The sequence below is a fragment of the Kwoniella dejecticola genome, chromosome 7 (assembly GCF_000512565.2).
Source record: "Kwoniella dejecticola CBS 10117 chromosome 7, complete sequence".
NCBI lineage: Eukaryota > Fungi > Basidiomycota > Tremellomycetes > Tremellales > Cryptococcaceae > Kwoniella > Kwoniella dejecticola.
Genome location: NC_089307.1, coordinates 1779011 through 1800464, shown reverse-complemented (window position 1 = coordinate 1800464; position 21454 = coordinate 1779011). Strand labels below are relative to the sequence as shown.

At 47.7% G+C, this 21454-nt stretch overlaps 9 protein-coding genes across 9 annotated transcripts; 6 read left to right on the top strand and 3 right to left on the bottom strand.

The window, feature by feature from the left end:
* Positions 1 to 1478: 1478 nt before the first annotated feature.
* Positions 1479 to 3413, top strand: I303_106287 (uncharacterized protein; the record flags this gene model as incomplete). Its single annotated transcript, XM_018409588.1, has 6 exons — positions 1479 to 1627; positions 1712 to 1732; positions 1809 to 2078; positions 2193 to 2318; positions 2398 to 2570; positions 3163 to 3413. 6 exons carry the CDS (start codon positions 1479 to 1481, stop codon positions 3411 to 3413), a joined length of 990 nt encoding a protein of 329 aa, XP_018261861.1.
* Positions 3414 to 3939: 526 nt separating this feature from the next.
* Positions 3940 to 5471, bottom strand: I303_106286 (uncharacterized protein; the record flags this gene model as incomplete). Its single annotated transcript, XM_018409587.1, has 7 exons — positions 3940 to 4475; positions 4602 to 4776; positions 4863 to 4975; positions 5038 to 5100; positions 5165 to 5246; positions 5303 to 5352; positions 5411 to 5471. 7 exons carry the CDS (start codon positions 5469 to 5471, stop codon positions 3940 to 3942), a joined length of 1080 nt encoding a protein of 359 aa, XP_018261860.1.
* A 439-nt stretch (positions 5472 to 5910) lies between these two features.
* On the top strand, positions 5911 to 8059 carry I303_106285 (uncharacterized protein; the record flags this gene model as incomplete). Its single annotated transcript, XM_018409586.1, has 8 exons — positions 5911 to 5928; positions 6083 to 6094; positions 6150 to 6269; positions 6402 to 6729; positions 6821 to 6929; positions 7020 to 7459; positions 7565 to 7709; positions 7873 to 8059. 8 exons carry the CDS (start codon positions 5911 to 5913, stop codon positions 8057 to 8059), a joined length of 1359 nt encoding a protein of 452 aa, XP_018261859.1.
* A 409-nt stretch (positions 8060 to 8468) lies between these two features.
* On the bottom strand, positions 8469 to 9655 carry I303_106284 (uncharacterized protein; the record flags this gene model as incomplete). Its single annotated transcript, XM_018409585.2, has 6 exons — positions 8469 to 8491; positions 8600 to 8691; positions 8826 to 8955; positions 9125 to 9234; positions 9344 to 9386; positions 9463 to 9655. The coding sequence occupies 6 exons, from the start codon at positions 9653 to 9655 to the stop codon at positions 8469 to 8471; spliced, it is 591 nt and encodes a 196-aa protein (XP_018261858.2).
* Positions 9656 to 10356: 701 nt separating this feature from the next.
* I303_106283 (uncharacterized protein) lies at positions 10357 to 11092 on the top strand (the record flags this gene model as incomplete). Its single annotated transcript, XM_018409584.1, has 2 exons — positions 10357 to 10668; positions 10784 to 11092. The coding sequence occupies 2 exons, from the start codon at positions 10357 to 10359 to the stop codon at positions 11090 to 11092; spliced, it is 621 nt and encodes a 206-aa protein (XP_018261857.1).
* A 709-nt stretch (positions 11093 to 11801) lies between these two features.
* On the top strand, positions 11802 to 12666 carry I303_106282 (uncharacterized protein; the record flags this gene model as incomplete). The annotated part of the gene is made up of 2 exons (XM_018409583.1): positions 11802 to 12098; positions 12235 to 12666. The coding sequence occupies 2 exons, from the start codon at positions 11802 to 11804 to the stop codon at positions 12664 to 12666; spliced, it is 729 nt and encodes a 242-aa protein (XP_018261856.1).
* A 1653-nt stretch (positions 12667 to 14319) lies between these two features.
* Positions 14320 to 17278, top strand: I303_106281 (uncharacterized protein; the record flags this gene model as incomplete). Its single annotated transcript, XM_065969348.1, has 12 exons — positions 14320 to 14440; positions 14509 to 14682; positions 14747 to 14887; positions 14948 to 15002; positions 15058 to 15153; positions 15230 to 15507; positions 15584 to 15845; positions 15909 to 15934; positions 15993 to 16540; positions 16594 to 16738; positions 16797 to 17085; positions 17161 to 17278. 12 exons carry the CDS (start codon positions 14320 to 14322, stop codon positions 17276 to 17278), a joined length of 2253 nt encoding a protein of 750 aa, XP_065825420.1.
* A 272-nt stretch (positions 17279 to 17550) lies between these two features.
* Positions 17551 to 18903, bottom strand: I303_106280 (uncharacterized protein; the record flags this gene model as incomplete). Its single annotated transcript, XM_018409581.1, has 7 exons — positions 17551 to 17597; positions 17667 to 17809; positions 17885 to 17907; positions 17986 to 18155; positions 18409 to 18612; positions 18666 to 18743; positions 18792 to 18903. The coding sequence occupies 7 exons, from the start codon at positions 18901 to 18903 to the stop codon at positions 17551 to 17553; spliced, it is 777 nt and encodes a 258-aa protein (XP_018261854.1).
* A 744-nt stretch (positions 18904 to 19647) lies between these two features.
* On the top strand, positions 19648 to 21283 carry I303_106279 (uncharacterized protein; the record flags this gene model as incomplete). The annotated part of the gene is made up of 6 exons (XM_018409580.1): positions 19648 to 19764; positions 19833 to 20178; positions 20263 to 20579; positions 20666 to 20725; positions 20804 to 21049; positions 21119 to 21283. The coding sequence occupies 6 exons, from the start codon at positions 19648 to 19650 to the stop codon at positions 21281 to 21283; spliced, it is 1251 nt and encodes a 416-aa protein (XP_018261853.1).
* Between the last annotated feature and the right edge of the window lie 171 nt (positions 21284 to 21454).

Genomic DNA, 21454 nt, shown 5'->3' with positions numbered 1-21454 from the left:
TGAAGGAGATCGAGCTTCGTGACGCGTCCAGACCAAAAGTTGTCCGATTTGGTCCACTCAAGGATAGTGGCCATCATATTATTGAATAATTTGCATTCCCTATGAGTATGATGTGCCCAATTTTTCAGTGATACTGTATGTGGCGACGGAATGATGAGAACACAGTAAGACTAGACATACATTGCAGCGAGTTGCAATCTGAATGATTGCCCAGCGGGGAAGGCGTCCAAATGATAAGGAAGAAGATTACACCAAGCGGTTTCGTAGCCGGTAAGAGCACCTTGATAGTCTTTTCGATTATACTTTCTTGAATTGTCGAAGTCTCGTCAGCTTCGGTTTATCTTCGAATCTTCGAAGAAATGATGTTTCACTCACTGGTCAGCCTTGCCCATTGCCATCTCAGCGTTAGCAAGCTTTCCCGATAGATCGATAGACTGGAAATCATCTCTGTGGTAGCAGGCCCAAAGAAGCCGGAGCGAAAATCTCAGAAGAATGGCTGATACCAGATGTACAGGATCGAAAGGAAGAAGCAGAATATCTCGGATGATGTGTAGTCTGAGAGCTCGTTGATTCTGGTGGTCAATAAGAACATGGTTGTACTGGAGATCGTAATCGGTTCGAATGATTGGATAACGATCAAGTCTGCGGTCGCTACCAAAAATTTTGAGCTGACGTCAGCGTGACTACTGTCGGGATTATATTTCTGTCGTTCAATAGTTGGACAGTTAGGGCAAACAAAGTGCTCACGAATGACCTCGTTCCTCATTGCTTCGAAGCACATACATCATCAGCGAGAACCTGATCGGATTGGAATATTATGCAGAAAAACAGATTAACGCGGTCAACTTACAGAGCTGCGCTGGGGAGACTATCTTTACCAAGTGTACCATCGAGCAGTCTACTTTGTGGGACCGGATTGTCAAGCATGAGATCCCAAGATATCCACATCTCAGGAATCGTCAAAGCTCTGGGTTTCTTGCGATCTTGCTGATTGGCCATACTGCCAGTCAATGCCGCAATACTCCGTAACTAGGATCGGACAAGTTGGTGTACGAGTGAGAGATGAGACATGATCCAAGTAGCTTTCTAGTAAGACGGGAGAGGGAAAATGGCGATCAGAGCGCTGCACTTTATCCTTAACTTTGGCTTCGATCAAAGCGTGATCTATTAGGCGGTCTTGATGGAGATGAGACATCCTTTGGGCCATCAGATCGAAGCCAGGTACAGTACAAAGTACACTACTTCCCAATAACTAGCTCAGAGAGGATATCACTTGCACAGCGCACGGTCCACACGATCCACTTGACGAGGCATGGGCGCAACTACACCCAGAATCCATAGACACTGTACTGGGCAACTCGGCCATGTTGTATCCCTTTTCTCTCATTGTTTAACACAGCAAATCCTTCTTCATTATACGAAATCTATCGTCCTCTTTCTGTTCGCACTCATTCCCCATTCAAACACCAGAAGCCAAGATGAGTCATCTATACGATCGTAAAACTGCAAGACCGCTCACCATCCCCGAGCTCTGGACATGCTGGGATATCATGCTTGACGATTCGTCGAGAGAAGCGAAATTGATTCAAGGTACTCTTGGTAAAGACAGTCTCCCTAAAGAAGCCCTGTAAGCTGTTTCGTGCGCCACTCAACTCAGCTGGAGTGTACTGTACACGCTCAATCTGACGATGACTTTATTTGTACTCAACAGCAATGATGAGACGACTTACAAGTATGTCAAATCACACTCGATTGACTGGATCAGATACAGTAATCTCATACCAAGAAGTCAATTAAGCTGACATCAGCCCAATCAATGGTATTGGTGATAGGAATCGAAAAAATCAGCTTTATCCGATCATTCGAACTGACCACGATCTCCAGTACGACAATACCCTCATTGACTTGCAGAATAAACGATCTTTTCGATTGATCGTGATCAGAGATGTATTTTTCCTGCCAGGTGGATCATTTGAAGGACATCTACCTAGGAGATTTGTCGTGAGGAAGATTTGGCAAGAGTATCACGAGCCCGAATGGACAAATCGAAAGTTTCCCATTAAGATGATCGGTGCAGAGTGAGCGAAAGATGTAGCGAACGAGTGAGTCCTACTGGATTTATGAGATACGTAGCTGGAGCTCGTCCTGAGAGGCGGTAATTTCGAGCTGACGATATTCTGCTGTAAATGTAGTAATCACAGAGAAGGCATTCATATCGATGCCCTTCATGGATACGCCACTGCGTGGTCACATATGCTTCCTTATCATCTGGACGCCTTTCCTGCGACGCACGAAGCCAGAAGAGATACTGCTGTGATGTGAGTTACGACAGCTAGGCCGATCACCGGTCAATCTGGAACCATGGGCTGACGTAATGATGGATCTTGGGTCTGATAGGGAATGCAAGATCTTCAATAATATAATGGCTACCATCCTCGATATGATCAAGAACAACGAGCATCGATTCAAAAAGGCGAAGAAACTCAAATTACTCGATATTGGACAAAGAGCAGGAATGAGTATCTTGGGTATCCGTTTTGCTATTGATGTTGGTTCTTTACAACGAGCTCGTGAGTCACGTTGTCGTTTGACTGGCTTGACTTCAACGATCTTCTTACATCGCGTGTACTACATGAATGCTTCTCAAGCTGATGTGAGATTGTCTTGTCTGAACATATGTATTGTATGTCGGAAAAAGTCTTGAACGTTTTGTGTTTTCACACCGTAGGTGATCAAATGCAGACTGCTGTAACAACAAACTTTTGTATGTATGGCTGAGGCTCAAATCATACTGATATGATGAACAGAGCTTGCGAAACATATTTTGCCTACAGGAACATGTGATTGATGCATTGCTTGGGCAGATATAGCACCATTCTTCTGACCCGAATATGCCGTCCCATACAAACCTTAATTTTCATGCACCAAAGCGGCAGTGACAGAGCGGCTGCTGCGCTTGTCTAGCTCTGGGCACCATGTTTACCTTGAAAGAGTCCAGCAAATTGAGCTGGAATGTTCATGCTGGTCTGGTGAGGAGGCATGCCGAGGACGATGGCCTCTTGGCTCACAGAAACTTGTGTTATGGATGATACAAGATTGCCATCTATGGTGCAAAAACGCAAAACGTTCAAGACTTTTTCCGACATACAATACGCAATACAGTGAGAAGATTAGCTCAGATCAAGAGTATGATTGATGAGCTCGACACTGACAAGACCTTGACCCCGATGAAGAAGGAGCTCCGTAAATTACAGGACGACTTGATCAAGTATTGCAAAAACCGAGATCCGGATGACGACCTTCTCAAGTTCGATTACAAGTCACACGACTCCAATCACCACAACGAAGAACATGATCATGAAGAAGAGGAACATCGATTTGAAGAGATGATGCGACATTTCTCTCGCATGTAAATTAAGTTTGGACGGGTTGATTCCCTCCGTTCCCAAAGCAATCCATTTTTCAGCTCATTTGGACTTGGTGATTTAGAGAGATCATCCAGAGCAGGAAAGTCATTCGATCGGCTTTTTCCATGATATCGCGACCGCATGATACCGTACATATATCACATCATTATCATTTTCCTAACTTATTGGTCTTAATATATATACTATGCCAGAATAACATATAACTTTCCCATACAGTACTATGCAATTGTGCAGATATATGGGGGGCACTCTCTTACGGCTGTAAGTTTAACCTGGTGAACTTTCAAAGGGTTTTCCGATTTTGTCATATGCTGTTCCAGGAAGCCTCCTTGGACTCGGCACTGGTTCGGTGGACCTCATGAACTTCGAACTTCGTGATTGATTCGTACATACACCTACATACATCTATCAAAACCAACGGCCGTTATCATTCAAGTCTGAAATCTCGTTCCTTCCGAGACTCGTCAACAACTACTTTGGGTTACCCTGACCTTCAGTAATTGGTTGGACGCTATGCAGGAACGGCCGTCGGCGGAACATTATCTTCCTCCTCTTCACTCTCATCATCATCATCAACCACATCATCTTCATCATCAAACAACCTTCCTTTCGCTTGCCCTCCCCCTCCCTTCTTGCTTAGCGATGCCATCAACTCATCGTCTCCGTCATTCGTCTGACCTTGACCTTGGATATCAGATATGAATCTCCCCTTCCAATCTACCTTATCCAACTCGTCAAACCGTTCCGGTCGTTCGCGTAACCATTTCATCCTCGGTCCGCTCCTTGCTCTCTCCGATACTTTGAACCCGTATATCCTCGGTACGTATACCCTGCCCAGAGCTGCTTTTTGCCCGCCGTGCGGATTGGGATTGGTGAATGTTCCTCCGCCGACGGGGGCTGCAGCGGGCGAATCGACGGGAGTAGCGCGAGAAGATGATTGAGCGGCACCGGAATTGGAGGAGGGGGTTGTGGCGAAGAAAGGAGCGGAGAGGAGTTCGGGGTATTGTTGGAAGAATAGTGGTGAGAAAGTGGTTCCGAAGAAAGCGCCTATGATTTGACATGGAAGATTAGCGTACTTTACTATATACTATACGTAGGTCAAGGTCATTGCGAAGGCCATTGGAATGGGGTGTTGATCAATGAGGTATTGGCTCATGTCGCAGCAGGACTCACCATCGACACTGGCGTATTTACTACTTGGCGGAGTATATATATCCCCGCAATTCGGACAATATAGCTTGACGGTATCTATCCCAGGCATATCGGCTCTTCCGCAGGGTAAGACTGGTGTTGCGTGACAGAATACTCGGGGACAAGCTCCGAAATGCCCTGCTTCGTACTTCTCGACCTATATAGAGACACATTGAGAGTCAGCTCATGTGGAGAAGAAAACATGATACTAGAGCAGATGTATAGCTGCCTAACTCCACTCACCATACACGATAATCCAACTTTCGTCAAGATGAACCGTTGATGCACTAAACCATATAACAATTCTGCCGAGCTCTCCACTATCGATACGTCCGGTATCTTTGATGAATCTTCTTCTGAGTCAAACGTCACTTCGTATCAGCTGTGCAGGTTAGCATCTCCGATACGCTCAGCTCACCTGGCTCAACGTCTAATACCATCTCCAGAGCTTCTTTGAAGAAGGGTACCATAGCTTGTAGACCTGGAAGAACATAGCGTCAGCTTGTGCATGTCGACGCGAAGAGGCGAGGCAACATGAAGCTGACCTGTCAAGTTGAAGTCGTCTTCTATGAAGTCTTCGTGAACATCGCAGAAATAGTCGTGACCCGGTAAAGATGTGTACCAGTTCTACGTTGAAGTATGTCAATGACAGACAGGCGACAAGCTTGAGACAGGATACTTACGATCCATGTCAATGTTGAAGTAGCCGTTGAGCTTGCTTGTGACGAGGAGTCTGGATGGTCTGATCAGCTACAGCTCAGAGGCATTCTTGAGAATGATAGATGACTGACCGAAAGCTTCTTCCTCTAATTCATCTGGATCTAGCTCAACTGGAGGACCTGAAGAAGCCATGTTATACTGGTTCGAATGAAGCTTGAGTGGGAACTAGGACGGTGAGGAGGAAGAAGGTGAGCAGACTACGATGCTGTCGAGCTGTGCGATGATCGTTTTAGTGCAAGTGTACAATATGTTGATGATGTCGATGAAGTAATGAAACTTGACTGACTTAATCAAATCAATAGCGACAGCGAGTGCCGTAAACACCCAAGGAATGGTCCACTTATCCACTTATCCCTTATCTACGCCGCCACCATACGGTAATACGGTAATACGGTAATAATGAGGACCCACGTGGCTTGGTATGGTGATGATCGTTGCGTCATGAGTCAGTGCGTGTCACCAAGCGGATACCATAGACGCGATCTATGTACATGTAGATTCAATACACCTCTTCTCCTTCATTTCTAGCCAGATAGCATTATAGATCATAACAACAACAACAACAGTCAAGATGGATGAAGAGTACGACGTGAGTAGGCTACTTGCAATTTATCTGTGAAGCTTCACTCGCCAAGAGCTCCTCCTGCAAAATGAAGGAGAGCGAGCGGCAACTTGATATCGAAAGAAGAAAGGGATCAATTGAGATTGATACTATGCTAATCATCGCTCCCGTGGTCTGACAGGTCATCGTTCTGGTAAGCTGCCTTGTACAGTGATGATTGAGGACCTCAGCTTATGTATGTACAATAGGGTACCGGTCTCACCGAATGTATCCTCTCCGGATTACTCTCCGTAGATGGCCAGAAGGTACTTCATATGGATAGGAACGATTACTACGGTGGAGACAGTGCTTCGTTGAATCTGACTCAAGTGAGTCTGAGCCCAACCTCAACACCCGACAGTCTATGACCGGCAGTCACTCCATTGTCTCACTTAGCTGTCATGTAGGACGCTGATGACTGAGTGTACTTGTACTTGTACTTGTAATTGTACCGTTTTTAGCTCTACCAAAAGTTCCGCAACTCGCCACCACCTGAAGCCCTCCAATTAGGCAGAGATCGAGACTACGCCGTCGACCTCATCCCGAAATTCATCCTCTCCTCTGGAGAACTCACCAAGATGCTCGTCCACACTGACGTGACCCGATACCTTGAATTCAAGGTCATTGCTGGATCCTACGTTTACCGGGACGGCAAGATCTCTAAAGTCCCTTCAACCCAAGCTGAAGCAGTCATGTCACCCTTGATGGGTTTCTTCGAGAAGAGAAGGGCTCAGAAGTTCTTCAGCTATTTGCAGTACTGGAAAGAGGAGGACCCTGCGACTCATCAAGGTCAGTCAATGAACCATTCTTCCCTTCCTTCCTGCTTTCGATGTGAAGGATGCCGTGCTGATGTGATATGGTTTGGTATTGATTTGAATAGGTTTCGACGTGAATAAGGGAACGATGAAAGAGCTGTACGAGAAGTTCGGCCTGGAAGCTGGAACTCAAGATTTCGTGGGTCATGCCATGGCGTTGTGGCTAGATGACGAGTGCGTCAATCCTTCCTTCATCTCAAATGTGTACTGGAGCCACTTCCGTCATACGTGAATGCTAAGCTGAATACTCGATTATCATTTCAGCTACTTGACCAAACCCGCTCGAGCCACCGTCGACAGGATCGTCCTATACACGATCTCAATGGCTCGATACGGTAAATCCCCTTACATTTACCCGTTGTACGGTCTCGGTGAACTCCCTCAAGCCTTCGCCCGACTTTCTGCAATTTACGGAGGAACCTACATGCTCGATAAGAAGATTGACAAGATCAACGTTAACCCCGATACCGGCTTGTTCGAGGGTGTGACCTCCGGAGGGGAGACTGTGAAAGCCAAGAAAGTCATTGGGGACCCTTCGTACTTTGGTGCCGGGCAAGATCCGGAGGAAGGCGGAAAGATCAGAGTGGTCGAGACTGGTAAAGTCATTAGAGCTATATGTATTTTGAAACACCCGATCCCAGGAACGGATAATGCGGACTCAGCGCAGATTATCATCCCGCAAAACCAAGTTGGCAGAAAGAACGGTGAGTATTGGTCACCATGCTTTAATACCATCGATCATTGGCGTCATTTTCAGCTCCTCCAATACGGAAGCGATAGGAGACAGCTGACACCCCTTGACCACTCAGATATCTACATTGCGGCTGTATCTTCCGCGCACAACGTCGCGGCTCCGAATGTATGGATCGCGATCGTGTCCACGATTGTCGAGACCTCTGTCCCCGAACGAGAGATCTTGCCGGGATTGCAATTGTTGGGTAACGTAGTTGACAAGTGAGTAGAGATTCCACATTTCCTTTTCCAATCTCCTTCCTTACTCGTCCAAGCCCAAATCTACTCCCAGAAGATCTTCTATGACCATCTTCATGTCTTGTTGTCACGCATGTACGCAACCTCGGCGATGACGCTGACACTGATGCTCATGCGCACGAACCAGGTTCATCTCCATCACTCCCCTCTACGCACCGACATCCCCCGGTACCAACGATAACATCTACATCACCAAGTCATACGACGCCACGTCGCACTTCGAGACCGTCGTAGAAGATGTGTCGGATGTCTGGCAACGAGTCAAGGGGGAGAAATTGGTTTTGAAGAAGAGGGAAACTGAGATCGAGGCTTAAGCCATCATGCGTCATGCGTCATGCCATTCGCATAACGAGCTGATTTCTTGTACGCTCCTCCTGTCTTCCTGTTCTCCTGTCTTCCCTTCTCAACCCTCCAAGAGTGCTTCTTCCGTCTCAGTCGAGCATCATGTCGTACGTAGTGGACGAGATTCAGTCATATTAATGAGTTTGGTTAGTCTAGTCTAGTCCTGTGTAGAATACATGTATGGGTTTTGTCCAATCTCTTTTCTCTCGGATTTTTGGTGCATGCGATCATTCTGCAGCATCGATCATGTCTAACGCAGGAAGAGGATGCATGAATGCAATGGTGATGAACCGAGACCTAGTGAGGGTATCATGAACTTAATGACTTGATACAGTAGACAATATAAGGCAATTCGACGAATCGATGGATTGGTGAATGGAGTTAATGAGTCCGAGCTTTAGCACCTATCAATGGAGACAATCGCGACAAGCGTCAGCATCAAGACTGGCACATCGCCCCTCTACGGATAAAGGATGAATGACGATAACGTGAGAATGGAATTAGCGACTCACCGTCCACATACATATTCCTCGTTGCTGAAGGAAGCTTAGCTACCATTCCATCTAATTCTTTGGTCAGTTTCACTTGACAACCTAGTCTGGAGCTATATAGCGGTTCAATCGATCAGTCAGCTTGCAACGAACAGAGGTCCGACGGGATCCCAGGAGTCTTCCAATCCATACTTGATCTGATATGGGGTGTGTAAGGTATGAGGCTTGACTGTAAACCCGAACTCACGTATCTTCCAACCCAAATGCCAAATCCAACATATCGTTCTCCTCGTCGTCTGGCTCAGGTAACATATCGTAATGCTCTGGATCTATGACTACGTGGCATGTCGAACAAGCCACTGAGCCTTCACAGGCACCTGCGACATTCAGATAAGACAGTGCGTTAGCTTGATGTTACCCCGGGTGTGATGTACCAATTGGTATCTGATGATGAACGACGAGATGGCGGATGCGACAGGCGACACAAGGAGTTATGTATTCGGTGTTGAAATTGAGATTCATTCGCAAACCACATAAACCACTCACCCTCCAGATCGACATCGTACTCATGTGCCAGACTCAAAAGATCGTCCCCCTCATTCCCCTCTATCGTCTTGATATCGTTCCCCTTGGAATCTTTGAACACCAATTTGATCCTACATCGTACCCGATAATCTATCAGCACTTTGTTCGTTCTCGAGTCAACAGGTACTTGAGCAGTTGCAACAGCTTGAACAGCAGTAAGGATGTGGATTCTGGACTCACCCCGTTCCAGGTTCCGGACGGGTGATCTCCCCATGCCATCGAGCTACAGCGAGAACCATCATAAAGTTAGGGCTTTGTCATTCACTGATCTACTATGAAAACGGAATGAAAAACCTTACGCGAAGACGTATGTAACGATCTCTCCCACCTCGTTCTCATCCCCACGCTGTGACCCAGTATCGGCCTCATAGTCTGTTGACGTATCGCATGAGCCGAGGAGGATGGAGAGGGGAGGAATGATTTGGCACTTTGAAACGGAAGGGTGGACTGTGCCTTGAGAGGTCGAAGAAGGTTCATCGTTGGGCGCGACATTGACATTGTATTGAAATTTGACGTGCTTCAGGTAGAGGATTAAACCAGCTGGTTCACTGTGAAAAGGGCGTACCAACGACCTAAGGTATTCTAGAGTACACTTGAGAGGTGATTATGCTTTCGGCGGCGGCGGACTCGTTGACTTTTGCATTTCGGCAATAATCTTAAAGTCACTCTTATTTCCAACCACTCTGATTTGGTGCCTTCTTCTCATCTCGGACTTCTGAACCATCTCCGTCTACCACCATCGCTCTACCAGCGACTTTAATGGTAGCTTCGGACCAAGTAACTTCTGATGAGACTGATTGCTACTTGAGCGACACTGCGAGCCGTCTCGATCTAATGCACAGATTGGACTGACGCCAAAGTCAAGCAGGTGCGAGTCGTCACAAGATCCTTCGTCAATCACCGCTGTCAGTCATCGGCTTGATCATCCGTCATCCGATCCGAGCAATTTTATCCTGTTCCATCCTTTCTGATCGATGAAAGGAAAGTATGTCATGAAAAGGAATGATGCACAGGACGATGTGATTCGTGTGTTAAGTGCGATATCAAAGGTCTCACCGCATCATGGCAGCAGATGCATTCGTCTTTTTAATTTGCAACGTTTGACTTTACGTTCCACATTCCACATACCACATACAAGAGTTCCTTGTGGAAACGATAGGTATATTTTTCCGTCTGACATCGACATCAACATCATGCTTACCCAGAATCTACACCGACGCAAGCTGCCATTACCAACACTGACATCCTCGATTGGCATCATGCTAGTAGTAATACTGCTGCTACCCGACTTCGCTCACGCAGCAGTAAACGGCACAGTCTTCCTCTCAGCCAATAACGAAACATACACAGAGCTCATCCCCAATGTGCGACAATACGGAGCGGTCCCCCGTCAATTCAATCTGACACAAGCTGGAGAGGGGTATCAGTGGTTCGCATGGTACGGTCCACACTATTTCGACGATTTCAATGGGACCGCGTTCGACGGAGCGAGTTGGTCCCAGACCGTAAGTGCATCTCATCTCTCTTTCGAAAGAGAAAGACCGGCCTCAGGTCATGGCTGAGGCTGGGGCTGAAGGAGAAGCGGCAGCTGACCCTGAGAATCTACATCTATTTTCGTAGTGCAAAGTTTGGGCAGACGATGGATTCGAAGGAACCACGAATTTCACACTTGAAATCCCCCGACAAGGCATAGTTCAACCGAAGAACGAGTCTGAATCAGCCCATATCGAATGTCTGACCCCTGCGTGTCTTTTGCCGAAGAATGTCAAATGTGAGAATTGGTACAATATCCCGGTCATCAATTCTGTGAGTGGGCTTCCTCCATATAACTTGACGATGTTCTACAAGATAGAGCAAGGAGAAGCAGCTGATCATGGCACTCACAATGCTCCGTTCTCATTCTCGCCATCGTTCGTCCAGACCGCATAGTAGTAGCTCGAGATGCACTGAGACCGTACACTTCTTCGTCTTTACATTTCGATCATGTACAGTGCATTATGATTATGGCGCAGATATCTCCCGTTATTCGCACTGGCCTTTTTGTCGAGTCTGCGCAAGACTTCGATGTTTGTTTAATCGATCATACGGTCATACAGATTTCGATATAATGCACAGCCCTCCAGATATTCGAAACGAGTGCTTGGCGCTTGTCACCAAATTCCAGATTGATGTTGCTGTTCAATGGCTAGTGGTCATGACCTATAGCTTAGATGAGGAGTCGCAACAATCTAGACGAGCGGGTGAGATGATCCTCCTTTCCTGAGATCAGTCGATGAGCTCCCCTGGAAGGACTAGATTAGGGACTTCCAACGAACATCAAAGTAGCTTGTTGGTGAAAAGGAGACTGGATCGAGCTTCCTTTGATTTGTCCGCCCTGAACGCCAATTCTGCACCGCAAAGTGATGACCGAGGCGGCAATCGTCAATCTTGAGCCATCACCCCTTCATACCCTCGTTTCGTGCTAAAAGATGGCGCTTGGGCAAGGTATGAAACACCACAGACATCTACAGTAGTCTTCAGCGAACCTTCTATACTTGTCACACCTATTGCTGTTCGAAATAGCAAACCCCCTCCCCATCCCAAATCCCGGTTTTTGATCTCTGCTGACTCCCGCGTACTGTGTGGACCCGCAATCGACATGTTCGCTATGTCGTCCCTCACCATCCTCCTATTCCAGATGTCTGCCTTGTTGATGCCCGGCGCATCCGCTCAAGGTACAGGAGGCGTGATCACTCCTCTCGATCTCGATATTGGGCCTTGGACATCTTGGTCAGATTATCCCAATTCCAATAAAACCACTTACGGTCCCACAAAACTTTATTCCGAGATCAAAGGGGTCAATACGGCGCAGACGTTCAACTTCGACGTCTACGAGAAGACGGCTTCGGCGGGAGATGATTTTCATACGGATAAAGACCCTTATTGGAGTATGGTGGTGAGCGCATGAGCTCCTTCATGCGGTACGCCTTCATCAGGCCTGAACGAAGTGTGAAATGATTTCACCGGATCACGGACTATAGCGGGGAGTGCTCTGCGGACAATAGATGCTGATGCAGTCGGGTCTTTCACAGTGTGCAGCGATAGTAGTCAACGACGACTCTAAAGGCCCCTCCCACATCGTGATGAGCCGAGAGAAACCTTGGGTATCCGGCAATATAGCCAAGAATATTTGGTTCAGCTGCGATAAAGGATATTACAAATGTCATAGAGATAAGTGCGAAGGCGAATACGCTATGCCCACTGAGAGTATTGATATTGTGCGTCAGGTTCTGCTGGCTAATGCGAGATCGGATTTACCTGACCTGAGTGATGACTGGAGAACAGAACAAATCTTCTTCCTAGCCTTCGGTAGAGGTATAAGATGGGGAAGTAAATGGACGCAGCGATCTGGGTGGCTTCGCAGAGGGTTATTCTTCAGCATGTTCATAGTGTCCGCAGTGATTGCCATGAATGCAGTATGGGGTTACTCTCTCACCTTTGCCCTTATGGCCAAGCGGTCATGATGAATTATGGAGAAAAGATCGAAAAGGTTGACTCCTTTGGAAGACGATCAGTGCCTCTGAGACGAATGAGATTGACAAGGCTGGTCTCCAATGTCCACGAATGCATCCTTTGCGCGTTGTCAATGGAGACAGTGACACCAACAAGGACAGGGCTGGAACGCTCATCAGGAATGTGTTGCCCCCGGACGATGGGTCACAATTCTTCTGGGCAGATATTTCGTGCAACCAGTGATATTTCTAGGATCAACCTCATTGTCAACCTACCTGTTTTGACTATCGGTGACGCTATACTGACACTATACAATACATAATATCCCATATAATGTTGTGCCTGCACCTGCTTATAGCCCTCGCGGGGCTGCTACCCTCCACTATAGCTGGATTGTAGGAAGGAAGAGTCAGAGTGTATATCGAGCCGTGTGATTACAGAATACAAAATTCTAAGATCTGCTCGAAACTCATCTGGAGAACAAGCTATTCGTGCTTAGGAGACGATGGTTGACAAGAAGACAGAACAGTCCTTTCACTGGATAGCATACAATAAAGGGGGCTATGAACAGTATCCAAAGCGGAACATGACGGTTAGCCGATTGAATCGATTGATCCGTTGACCACAGAGTTTCGGATACTGGCTAAGACAGTACGCGTTGTATCAGTGCCACCTGACTGTTGACAAGACTATCAAGAACGAAGTCAAATTTCATCTTGTAGACCAAGCAGCTGGATTTATCGGACAAAGAGACACTCCGGCGCATCTTTAGTGCGACCGGGACGATGCTCGTTGTGGAGATGCTGAGGAATGTCCTAACGATGTAGTGCTTCCTGTGGTCAATTCAGTGAGTGCGAAACCCCGAAGTGTTGCCCATTGCAGGACCGTCTGCGGACTGTACGGGTTGCTGAATGCGCGGTTTGACGTATCAGAGCGGCTAGATCGTCCGTAGAGAGCGGACAAAGTTTCCATAGTGTACGAGCTGTATGTAGGCGTCGCTTCAGGCTCTTTCTGTACCAGATCAGATGGACTGGGAAGTACGGATAAAGCAGAGTACAGATCATGCATGCACAGTACGCGAGTGTGCTACAAGACTGAGATCGTCCGGCTAGTTAGCCTAACTTGCATTCGGGGAAGGTGTTGCCATGCCGGCATGATCAGGTGACCTGCGATTGTCGGTAAATCATCCATACGAAATGATTCGTCGTCTTGCTGTCGCGAAATTATGACCTGTTGATGTTGTCAGGCGACTACAAAGATCAAGCAACACATACACAGGAATAGGAGGTTAGTCACCGATACGCACGTGATGACCGGCCGGACGATTTAGCCAATCTGTGTATTTCAGGAATATCGAACGGGGTATGATGGAATCTCAAATGGTACAAAAACTGTTATCACTTCACTTCCATTCGGACATTCGGACGAAGTGATGTCGGAATGTCGGCACATCTGAACACCTAGCGTGGGTCCCCGGGCCAAACAAGCGATCATCCATGGGGGTTGAGTGGGTACCCACTTCATGTCCCAACAGCTTTCAACGATTAGAGGTATATAAGTCGGCTCTCTGGGCTGCCACGTAATCACTATGACGGTTACCCCATTGACACCAATCAGCGAGTCACACCCGAGGTATCTGGGTTATTCTCCCGCTTCGCTCCAAGATGTACTGGATCTCGCTACTTGTATCGGCAATCGCCTTGGCCAATCTTGCTTCTGGTCAATATGTTGTACCCGCTGCAGATGGATCCGGCGGCTGGGCTGATGCTCTGGGGAAAGCGAAAGGTTAGTGCAGTGAAGTAGCTTAGCCATGTCAGAAGGTAGTCAGAAGCTGATCAGGGGAGCCTACATAGCTCTGGTCGCCCAAATGACCCAAGAAGAGAAATTGAATATAACCCAACAAAATAACTACTTCCCTCGAGTAGGAGAGATCGATCGTTTGGGATATACCGGACTGTTCTACGCGGATGGAGCTGAGGGTATCAGAGGTGCACCATATTCCTCCGCATTCCCACAAGCGCTCAATGGTAAGTGATTAACCGTTTTTTGGCTCGAGCGACGGAGGGTCTGATCAGAACACATCGCTATCAGGTGCTGCTTCCTGGGACCGAAATCTGCTGTACAGGCGAGCTGTCGCTATTGGTCAAGAAGCCCGATCAAAGGGTATCAATGTCCAATTTGGTCCCGGCTTGAATTTGATGAGAATACCTAATGCTGGAAGAGAGTTTGAGTGTAAGCATCGACATACAGACTACGTGAAGCGATGAAATGCTGATCTGAGGAACATTGTAGACAATGGTGCTGATCCATACCTCGCTGGACAAGCTGGAGCCGAGCATGTCAAAGGGTGCGTTCTAATGTGAGAGCGGAAGAGTATCCGCGACTTACGGCTTGTTGCGCAGAGTACAATCCCAAGGTGTCATGGCTATGATGCGACACTATATTGGCAATGACCAAGAGACCGGTAGACGATGGACCAGCTCAAACATGGATGACAGGTCAGTATTCTGAATATGAGTCAGCGGAAGGAAGATCTCGCAAATGGCTAATCACTACTACGGAATTTCAACATAGGACCGCGCATGAGCTATATCTCTGGCCTTTCCAGGATGCCGTCCAAGCAGGAGTCGCCTCAACCATGTGCTCATACAACGGCCTGAACGGTACTTATTCGTGTGCGGACCCGACTTCTTTGGGTAAATGGTTGCACGAAGAACTCAAATTCCAGGGATGGGTGTTATCTGATTTTGGCGCGATCACCTTCGGAGAAGAAATCCAAGCGGCCAATGCTGGATTAGACAGTGTCATTGGTGCTACTGCCCCTCAATTGGCGGACTCGTTTTCCTTTAGTGGTGAGTCGAAGGCTTAGCGTTCGGATCTCAAGGGTGATGATGCGAAGTGGGCTGAGTTTACAGACGTTGTTTGTAGCTCCTTATCCTTTTGGACCGAACAGTACCTTGTCTCGAGCAGTAGAGAATGGGACAGTATCGCAAGATCGACTGGATGATATGGCCCACCGGATCGTCTCCGCCTGGTACAAACTTGGTCAAGATCAGAATTACCCAGCATATAACACCAGTGTTAATTCACTTTCGAAGGAGCACAACGATCTGATCAGGGAGATCGGCGCGAAATCAATTGTCTTGTTGAAGAATATAAATGGCAGTCTTCCTCTGAGGAAGAGCCAGGAGTACGTGCATACATTATCGATGATATCTCGATCTGGGTGTAGCTGATTTACTCGCTTACTTAGTCTGTATGTCTTCGGACAAGCTGCTTGTGAGTGGTTCCAGTCACCGTCATATACTGGAGCATGCTGATACGAATATGGATACAGCTGTCGATCTGTTCGGAGCACCATTCGGCGCCGTGAGCACCGGCGGCGGCGGGGGTTTTGCCCCAAATACCGATCAAGGCAATTTCCTCGGTGGAGCCGGATCATCATACGTCGTACCTCCTTACCAAATCACACTACTCGACGCGCTAAACCAACAAGCTCGAGAACAGAGTTTCCAGGTGTACGCTTACCTCGATAACTTTAATCACACTGTCCAAGCCGCTCAAGCTGCAAGCGGTGAAGCAGCGGGCGTCACTTGTTTGGTGGATGTTCGGCAGACTTGCGGAGAAGGTTTCGATAGACCTAATCTTACCGCATCATGGGAAGGCGATCAGACGATCTTGGCTGTTGCCTCGACATGCTCCAATACAGCTGTGATCTACAGTGCGTGTGGACCGTTCAATACCACGGGCTGGGGTGATCATCCGAACGTTACTGCGATTCTGGATGCTGGAGGATTGGGACAGGAAGCTGGTAATGCGTTGATCGACGTGCTCTATGGGACAGTCAATCCTTCTGCCAAGCTACCGTATACGCTTGCGAAAGATGTAAGCGATGAGGATTGATCGCTGTGTGATGTTGTCGCTGATGGAGATTACAGATCTCCGATTACCCTGCGTTACCAGATTTGACCATCCAAACCTTGAACACCTCATTTGTGGATGTCGATTACAACGAAGGGCTGTTCATCGATTATAGGTGGTTTGACAAGAACAACATCGAGCCCGCTTTCGAATTTGGATTCGGTAAGAAGATCCACTCTACTGTCCGTTCTGTGACCAGAGCTGATCCGTTGGCTTACAGGATTATCCTATACCACTTTCAACTACTCCAACCTTTCGGTGCAGCCCTCTACAGCTACTGTCCAAAAGACAGTCTCAGCCACTTCTGACGATGTATTCGAGTGCCTTGCAATTGTTACGGTCGATCTTTGCAACAGCGGTCAAGTCGGCGGTACCGAAATCCCACAACTGTACATTGGCTCGCCTGCTGACGGCGCTCCGGTGAAGGTCCTGCGAGGCTTCGATACTATAGGCTTAGATGCAGGAGCGAAGAAGAACGTTGAATTCCAGCTGACTAGAAGAGATCTCAGGTAAGTCAGGTCATTTGACTTGCACTGGAAAAGGTAGGAGTCGTGAAGTAATGGGTGGCTGATATCATTCAACAGTTTCTGGGATACGTACAACGAAGGTTGGACTCTCCCTGATGGCGAATACAAAGTGTATGTCGGCGCGTCAAGTCGAGACATCCGGGAGACCGGCGCGATGAAGTTTACTCTCAAGTGAAGTAAGATGTACCGTTGGGAATCGAGCATCACACGGTAGCGGTGAAGCCAAGAAGCCACGCATGAAAGCCCAAAGTAGATAAAGTATAATCAATTGTCGTGGCTGGAAATTAAAAGATTTATAATATAAGATATAATATGCATGAAAGTGGGCAGATGATGTCAAATGTCGGCAGTCTGAATTCGACTTTTGCAAATAACCTTGACAGGCCCGCATTCAAATCTCGCTATTCATGCAGTACTCCTGACCCGAGCGACACTCGATTTTAGAGCCTAAACTCCTAGAGCAGCCCTTTCGAACCAATCGATGTCCCAGTCATCTATTCACCAATCAGCTCTGCATGTACTCCGTCGGAAGAGTGAACGAAGAGAAGCATCGAGGTACTTACATCTTTCGGTCAACATGGCGCCGAAAGCTCTGAATCGCACGCTGCCTATGTGCGTATCGGGATGAGGTCGATGCTGGATGAATGGGAAGACCCCCTCCGAAGGCGGGATGAATTTGACGATGGATCCACCGATGCCCGACACACTTGGGAAGAGTGAATCATGCGTGCCGTGTCAGGAGCATGGATATTCTCCGCATCGATAGGACGAGACGACTCACCAGAACCCGATCCGCTTCATCAGCTGTCCAAACGATCATTGCAGTTAGCATCCAGCTTTCGCGATGTGACTGAAAGGCATTTTGAGTTGACCACGACTTACTGTACAGATATCATTCCAATCGACTTGTCCTTGACTCTCCTCGTCTCCGGCCTTACTGAAGAGCTTCCTGACCAGTGCCATTTGCTGGCTGGTCACACCGAGTTTTGGCGCAGGGGTATCTTCATCCTCAACTTGAGCCGGGATTTTATCAATGATTTGATTCTCAGACGCTGAAGGTTCATGAGATACTTTGTTTTGACCTTAGAAGGCTTGCTGGGCTGATGGTCCATGACGTATTTGTGGCCGGAAGTAGCTCTTGCGGATACTGACACGGGGAAGGAGGTGGCTGCTGAGGCTACTATCTGCCAAAATGGTTTTGGTTGTCTCAGCGTTTCCCCCAATCCGAGAAGCTGTTCTACGGTGTCACCATACTGTCCTCGAGCGTGGGTATCGAAATGCTCCCGAGTTTAGCGGCATGCTCACTAGTCATACGCAGAGCGGGTCCGATCTGACGAGTCACGATAGTCTCGCCTTCAATTTCGAAGAGCCCGGCTGGTCGAGCTTTCGCGGTCCTATATTGCGCTTCGAGAACCTCACAAGCTTTCTCAGAACCAGGTGGTTTGCCGAAGTCTACATCAAAGTAATCACATATATCGTTCTTCATGTCATGCGTCATCGCCATTTCCCCTGGGAATCTCCGATATCAGCGCCAGTAATGATCTCAGAGGAAAAAGACGTACCAATTCTTCCTTGAAAATGTTGGGAGATTTCGGAACGAAGCGAAGGTTCCCTTTTGATGGCTTGCTCGTATTCAAGCACTATCAAGAAAGCTTAGTATGGTTCGTGAGCAGCCCGTAAAAACGCACAGAAATGGGTGAAATGGCGCTGAGGGCACTTCCCGTTAACGTGCCTCATATTGGTCAGGCTTGCCAAGACGTAGTCGAAGTACGATAATCGACGTAGCTGTTCGTATGACATCTTCAAAGTATAGTCACTCTGCCCTTGCATGATGTCGGACATTGGGAAATATCCGTCGGCCTGCACCAGAAATGTCAATACTTGGGGATCAGTCCAGAGTTTCAGCCGTCCGGCACTCTCCGAGGCTTTCTCTCACAACTACTTCTTGAACATAGCGCCTCCCTCTGCCAAAAACAAAGATCGCCTGCAATTCTACTTGTTGTATAATCAGGACACCCTGCAGCGTCAAAATAGCCACAGTACAATAAGCCATTTGCTCGTCGGTAAAAGACCTGCCAGTGGTTTCGACTGTTTAATCGAGCTGAGTACTTTCAAGATGTCTTTCCAGCCGAGTAGCTGCTCGTACTTGAAGACAATGGCTATTACACCACGAGGATGAAGCGGCCCGTGTGATCAGGATCTGTCGGTTGGTCTGAGCGCGAAATACCATCCTCTGCTTCATCGCCTCACCACCAAAGATCTCCGGCGGCTATAGCGACAAGCTGTTCCATCACCTAATGAGCGATCTCGAAAGCGAACATCTCATGCTTCAGGTTTCCATGCAAGTCAGTCAATTCCGAATGTTAAGAGAAAGATTGCAATACCGCTGCGGTAAATCACTCGATTTTAAGCTTGTTTTCGTGCCTGAGCTTGGATCGAAGATACCAGTCGCGCCGTCCAGAAATCTTGGGTCACATCTCAAGTTATCCTATTACTTTCACTTCAACATCCTTTCCGACTTCGAATGAGATTTCTAGCCTGTCGATGTCCAACTGGCCCACCATCAGTGTTGAGCAGCAACAGGAGCTCGGCCGCCTCATAGCCGGCAACCCTCCAAGAGAGATACCGATATACGACGAATTGTCGTACCAGGATTTCCTAGTAAGTCCATTCCAACAAGATCTCAAGCCGCATCTCTTTATCCTCTGGCTGACCTGTCTGTCACCCAGTATAATCACCTGATACCTAATCAGCCTTTCATACTCTCCCCTGTGTCGACCTCAACGTGGTCAGCATCTTCGAACTTTCGCATACCCATACCCAGTTCAACCGTTTCTACACCCAACCTAGCTGCACTTCGACGGTATGCGCACCACGTCGTACCTGTTGCGAATACGCTTCAACAGCAGTTCTCGGAGTTTGAAAGAATCGAACGACCGCTCGGCGAAGTCTTAGATCTCTGGGAGAGGGGTGAAGGCAATGGACTCTATGTCAAAGATTGGCATTTGATGGCTGAGATTGAAAGGGATGGACGCGGTGTAGAAGAGGTTTATGAAGTACCAGAATGCTTGCGAGGTACGTATGTCCGTTCACGATTTGGAGATCCATACATTAAGAGTTCCCTTAGATGGAATGAGCTGATCCTCGCTCGAACCGTAGATGATTGGCTAAACCCTCCTTATACGCCTGATTCTCGTCTACCCACTTCTGACGAGGGAAAGTTTTACGCGTCAACATCGACGTCGACATCCACGTCAGACTTTCGGTTCACCTATCTCGGTCCACCGCTCACCTACACGCCTTTGCACCGCGACGTATATGGATCATACTCCTGGTCAGCCAATGTCGTTGGGAGGAAAGTCTGGTGGCTTTTCCCTCCTGACAGACTGGACAGAGTGAAAGACAAAAATGGAGATTTGGTTTTTGATGTGAGGGAGATCGAAGGGGAAGGCGGGGCGATAGAAATCCTCCAGCAGGTCAGTTTTTGGAAATCTTTGTGATCCGCCTCCATATACTACGAAAACATATTGTTTCGCTGGCTGACGATAATTGTGCTGCTCAGGAGGGCGAGATCATCTTTGTCCCGAGTGGATGGCATCATCAAGTTGTGAACCTCGATTTTGTGAGTATACTCGTCTCAAATCCTATTCAAGACGGTCCGTCCCATAGCACGGAGCTGACATACTGACTCTGAAAGTAGTGCATCTCAATCAACCACAATTTCTTCTCGTCTCCTTCTCTCACCAGGATATATGATACCCTGTGTACGGCGCAGGAAAGGGTAGAAGAAGCTATATCGGATGTGAAAGACATGATCATCGACCGACTTGGCTCAGGTGGAGATGCATGGGAGAAGGAATGGATCGAGGAGGTTCAGGGTTTGCTAGAGAGAGATGCTGGGTGGGGATGGAAAGGATTTTGGGAGACTGTAAGAAAGAAAGTCGAGGTAAGCCTGCACCTGTCTTTCTCCATTCGCGACTATCTTGGTCTTCGTCATTGCTTATACTGTACATAGATGCCGCCCGCAAAAGACAGTCTTTCTCCACCAGTCGAAATGAGAAACAAGTGGATGAATGATATCATCGGAAAATACAAGATGAGGAGAGAATGGATGTACCTCGAAGAAGTCCACCAAATTGTTGCGGACATTGAAATTTCCATTACTAGTCAGAATACTTGAAACGCTGTGTTCATGCCAACTGGTCGTCCTCCTTTCATTGTCATTTCGGCAGATGTCGATATTCAGGGTCGATGATCCGCTTTTGATGGTGGACATTCGTATAAGGTGACAATGGTTGACGTGTATTGGCAGTTACCAATACGCGATTAATCAAAGGAATGGTGTGTGTTT